Here is a 4,384-nt window from a genome sequence, read left to right as displayed (position 1 = left end):
TTTTTTTTTTTTTTTAGATAGAGATGGGGTCTATGTTGCCCAGGCTGGTCTCGAACTCCTGGCCTCAAGTGATTCTTTAATCTCAGCCTCCTAAAGTGCTGGAATCACAGATGAACCTGGCCCCTCCCCACCTTATAACCCATCTCTCTCTCTTTTTTTTGTCTTTTGAGACAGAGTCTCACTCTTGTCACCCAGGTTGGAGGGCAATGGCACAATCTCAGCTCACTGCAACCTCTACCTCCCAGGATCAAGCAATTCTCCTGCCTCAGCCTCCCAAGTAGCTGGGATTACAGGTGCCCACGACCATGCCCGGCTAATTTCTTGTATTTTTAGTAGAGACGGGGTTTCACCATGTTGGGCAGGCTGGTCTCGAACTCCTGACCTCAAGAGATCCATCTGCCTTGGCCTCCCAAAGTGCTGGGATTACAGGCGTGAGCCACGGCATGTGCCTGTTCCTTTCTTCCTTTTCTTGTTCTTCGCTTCTTCCTTTTTCCCTCCTCGTCTTTCTCTCCCTACCCCTTCTCTTCTCCTTCTCTCATGCTCATCCTGTCCCTGTCCGGTCCCTCTCCTCTTCCTCCCCCTCCCTCTGCTTCCCCATCTCCCTTCTCCCCTCAGCTGGCCAGTCTTGCTCCAGGCTTACCCATGCAGTAGCGGCCGCCAGGCGCCAGCAGGAAGCCAGGTTTGCAGAGGCAGGAGAAGCTGCCATCCTCGTTGAGACACACGCCATTGACGCACATGGTGCTGGTGGCACACTCATTATGGTCTGGGGACAGCAGGAGAGGATGGGTCCAGGCAGGGGGCCGGGTGCCCGGCCCACACTGGGACCCTCTCTCTCCCTCCTCCAAACTCCAGGGCTGAGTCCCCCAGGATCCCTCTCTGGCATGTGGGAGGCAAACAAGCTGTGGTTGTCTGTGACTGTGTATGCTTGTATATTTGTCTGTCCCCTGGGGTGTGAGTTCCCTGGGGCACGACCCCCGTCTTGCTCAGGCTGTATACAGTAAGTGCTGCATAAATATTTGCTCAAAGCTGAATAAAGGTGGTGGTGGTTGCATGACATTGGAAATTTATTAAATTTCAGTGAATTGTTCATTTTAAAATGTTTAAATATTTTTTATTATTTATTTATTTATTTATTTTTTTGAGGCGGAGTCTCGCTCTGTCGCCCAGGCTGGAGTGCAGTGGCTGGATCTCAGCTCACTGCAAGCTCCGCCTCCCGGATTTACGCCATTCTCCTGCCTCAGCCTCCCGAGTAGCTGGGGCTACAGGCACCCACCACCTTGCCCGGCTAGTTTTTGCATTTTTAGTAGAGACGAGGTTTCACCGTGTTAACCAGGCTGGTCTCGATCTCCTGACCTCGTGATCCGCCCGTCTCGGCCTCCCAAAGTGCTGGGATTACAGGCTTGAGCCACCGCGCCCGGCCAATATTTTTTAAAAGACTACTTTTTTTTTTTTTTTTTTTGAGACAGTCTAGCTCTGTCACACAGGCTGGAGCACAGAAGTATGATCTCGGCTCACTGCAACCTCCGCCTCACAGGTTCAAGCAATTCTGCTGCTTCAGCCTCTCGAGTAGCTGGGATTACAGGCATGTACCACCATGCTGGGCTAATCGTTTTTGTATTTTTAGTAGAGATGGGGTTTCACCATGTTGACCAGGCTGGCCTTGAACTCCTGACCTCAAGTGATCTGCCCACCTCAGCCTCCCAAAGTGCTGGGATTATAGGCGTGAGCCACCCCGCCCAACCTCTTGTTCAGTTTTAAATGATTAAATTTAGGTTGTGTGAATCTTACTTCAATTTTACAAAAAGGAAAGGGAAATAAGGTTAGTAAGAACATGGTCTAATTTAACAGACGGTGGCACGTGCAGAAACGAGTTGTTTTCCAAAATGTCAGTTTTAAATAATAAACGACTGAACATACATTAAAAAAATAAATGCATGAAATGCCACCACAAAAATTTACACATGAGCATTCACAGAAGTATTATTCCTAACAGCAAAAAGTGAAAACAAACCAGTGTCCTACTGATGAACGGATCAACACACTGTGGTCTATTCATGTAACGGAACATTATTCAGCCATGAAAAAGAATGAAGAAGCCAGGAATGCTGGCTCATGCCTGTAGTCCCAGCTATTCAAGTGGCTGAGGCGGGGGGATTGCTTGAGACCCCCAGAACCCTTCCCTGGGGTGTGGGAGGCAAAAAGCTGTGGTTGTCTGTGGCTGTGTTTGCTTGCGTATTAGTCTGTCTGTTAGGATGTGAGTTAAAGTCTGGCCTAGGCAACATAGTGAGATCCAATCACAAAAAAATAAATACATGGCTGGGCTCTGTGGCTCACACCTGTAATCCCAGCACTTTGGGAGGCTGAGGCGGTCAGATCACCGGAGGTCAGGTGTTCAAGACCAGCCTGGTCAGCATTGTGAAACCCCGTCTCTACTAAAAATACAAACGTTAGCTGGGCACGGTGCCGCAGCTGTAATCCCACCTACTCAGGAGGCTGAGGCAGGAGAATTGCTTGAACCTGGGCAGCGGAGTTGCAGTGAGCCAAGACGGCACCACTGCACTCCAGCCTGGGACATAGAGGGAGACTCAAAATAAGTAAATAAATGGATAAATATTATGTATGTGTGTGTGTGTGTGTGTGTGTATATATATACATATTTTTTTTTAAAAAATAAGGTCTAGCTCTGTCACCCAGGCTAGAGTGCAGTGATGCAATCACAGCTCACTGCAGCCTCAAACTCCTGGGCTCAAGTGATCCTCCTGCCTCAATCTCCTGAGTAGCTGGGACTACAGGCACACACCACCATGCCAGGCTAATTTTTGGGTCTTCTGTAGAGACAGGGTCTTGCTATGTTGCCCAGGCTGGTCTTGAACTCCTGGCCTCAAGCGACCCTCCTGCCTTCCCAAGTCCTGGGATTACAGGTGTGAGCCACCAAGCTTGGCATAAAAAAAAAAAATTTTTTTTTGAGACTGAGTCTCACTCTGTCACCCACACTGGAGTGCAGTGGTGTGATCTTGGCTCACTGTAGCCTCTATCTCCTGGGTTCAAGCAATTCTCCTGCCTCAGCCTCCCAAGTAGCTGGGATTACAGGCATGTGCCATCACACTCAGCTAATTTTTGTATTATTAGTGGTGACAGGGTTTCACCATGTTGGCCAGGCTGGTCTCAAACACCTGACCTCAAGTGATCCTCCCACCTCAGCCTCCCAAAGTGTTGGGATTAGAAGCATAAGCCACTGTGCCTGGCTCAAAATTTATTTAATTAAAAAAAAAAAAAATGAGGCCTGGCGTGATGGTTCACACCTATAATCCCAGCACTTTGGGAGGCTGAGGCAAGCAGATCACGAGGTCAGGAGATCAAGTCTCTATTAAAATACAAAAAATTAGCCGGGTGTAGTGGTGGGGGCTGGTAGTCCCAGTCACTCAGGAGGCTGAGGCAGGGGAATCGCAATCACTTGAACCCGGGAGGCGGAGGTTGCAGTGAGCTGAGGTTGCACCACTGCACTCCAGCCTGGTGACACGGCAAGATGCCATGTAAAAAAAAAAAAAAAAAAAAAAAGGCCGGGCGCGGTGGCTCACACCTGTAATCCCAGCACTTTGGGAGGCCGAGGTGGGCGGGTCATGAGGTCAGGAGATCGAGACCATCCTGGCTAACACGGTGAAATCCCATCTCTACTAAAAATACAAAAAAATTAGCCGGGCGTGGTGGCGGGCGCCTGTAGTCCCAGCTACTCAGGAGGCTGATGCAGGAGAATGGCATGAACCCGGGAGGCAGAGCTTGCAGTGAGCCGAGATCATGTCACTGCACTCCAGCCTGGGCAACAGGGCAAGACTCCGTCTCAAAAAAAAAAAGGAAAAAAAAAAAAAAAAGAAGCACCAGTACACGCTGCAATATGGATGAATCTTGAAAACATCATATTCAGCAAAAGAAGCCAGTCACAGAAAGCCATGATTCCCTTTTGTCCAGAACTGGCAACTTCATTGAGTCAGAAAACCGATTCACCTGGCACCCAGGGCTGCAGGCGAAGACAAAGAATTATAGAGTGACTATTAGTGAATACCAGGTTTGTTTTCGAGGCAATAAAGGTATTTTCTAGTTGGGTTGTAGTGATGCTTGTCCACCTCTGTGCATACACTAAAAACTGTTGACTGCCGGGCGCGGTGGCTCAAGCCTGTAATCCCAGCACTTTGGGAGGCCGAGACGGGCGGATCACGAGGTCAGGAGATCGAGACTATCCTGGCTAACACGGTGAAACCCCGTCTCTACTAAAAATACAAAAAACTAGCCGGGCGAGGTGGCGGGCGCCTGTAGTCCCAGCTACTCGGGAGGCTGAGGCAGGAGAATGGCGTGAACCCGGGAGGCGGAGCTTGCAGTGAGCCGAGAT

The 4,384-nt window shown here is 49.5% G+C and overlaps 1 protein-coding gene across 1 annotated transcript in view; it reads right to left on the bottom strand.

Annotated features, from left to right (window-relative positions):
- FBN3 (fibrillin 3) overlaps positions 1-4,384 on the bottom strand; it is a 95,437-nt gene that overhangs the window by 78,205 nt on the left and 12,848 nt on the right. The window contains exon 13 of the mRNA XM_017880040.1: positions 641-763. Coding sequence (XP_017735529.1) covers positions 641-763 — 123 coding nt within the window. The remainder of the gene's footprint in view (positions 1-640; positions 764-4,384) is intronic.

The sequence above is a fragment of the Rhinopithecus bieti genome, unplaced genomic scaffold (genome assembly GCF_001698545.2).
Source record: "Rhinopithecus bieti isolate Rb0 unplaced genomic scaffold, ASM169854v2 scaffold_10589, whole genome shotgun sequence".
Taxonomy (NCBI): domain Eukaryota; kingdom Metazoa; phylum Chordata; class Mammalia; order Primates; family Cercopithecidae; genus Rhinopithecus; species Rhinopithecus bieti.
The sequence above is the reverse complement of the archived record's forward strand: the minus strand, read 5'-3'. Positions and strand labels throughout refer to the sequence as shown.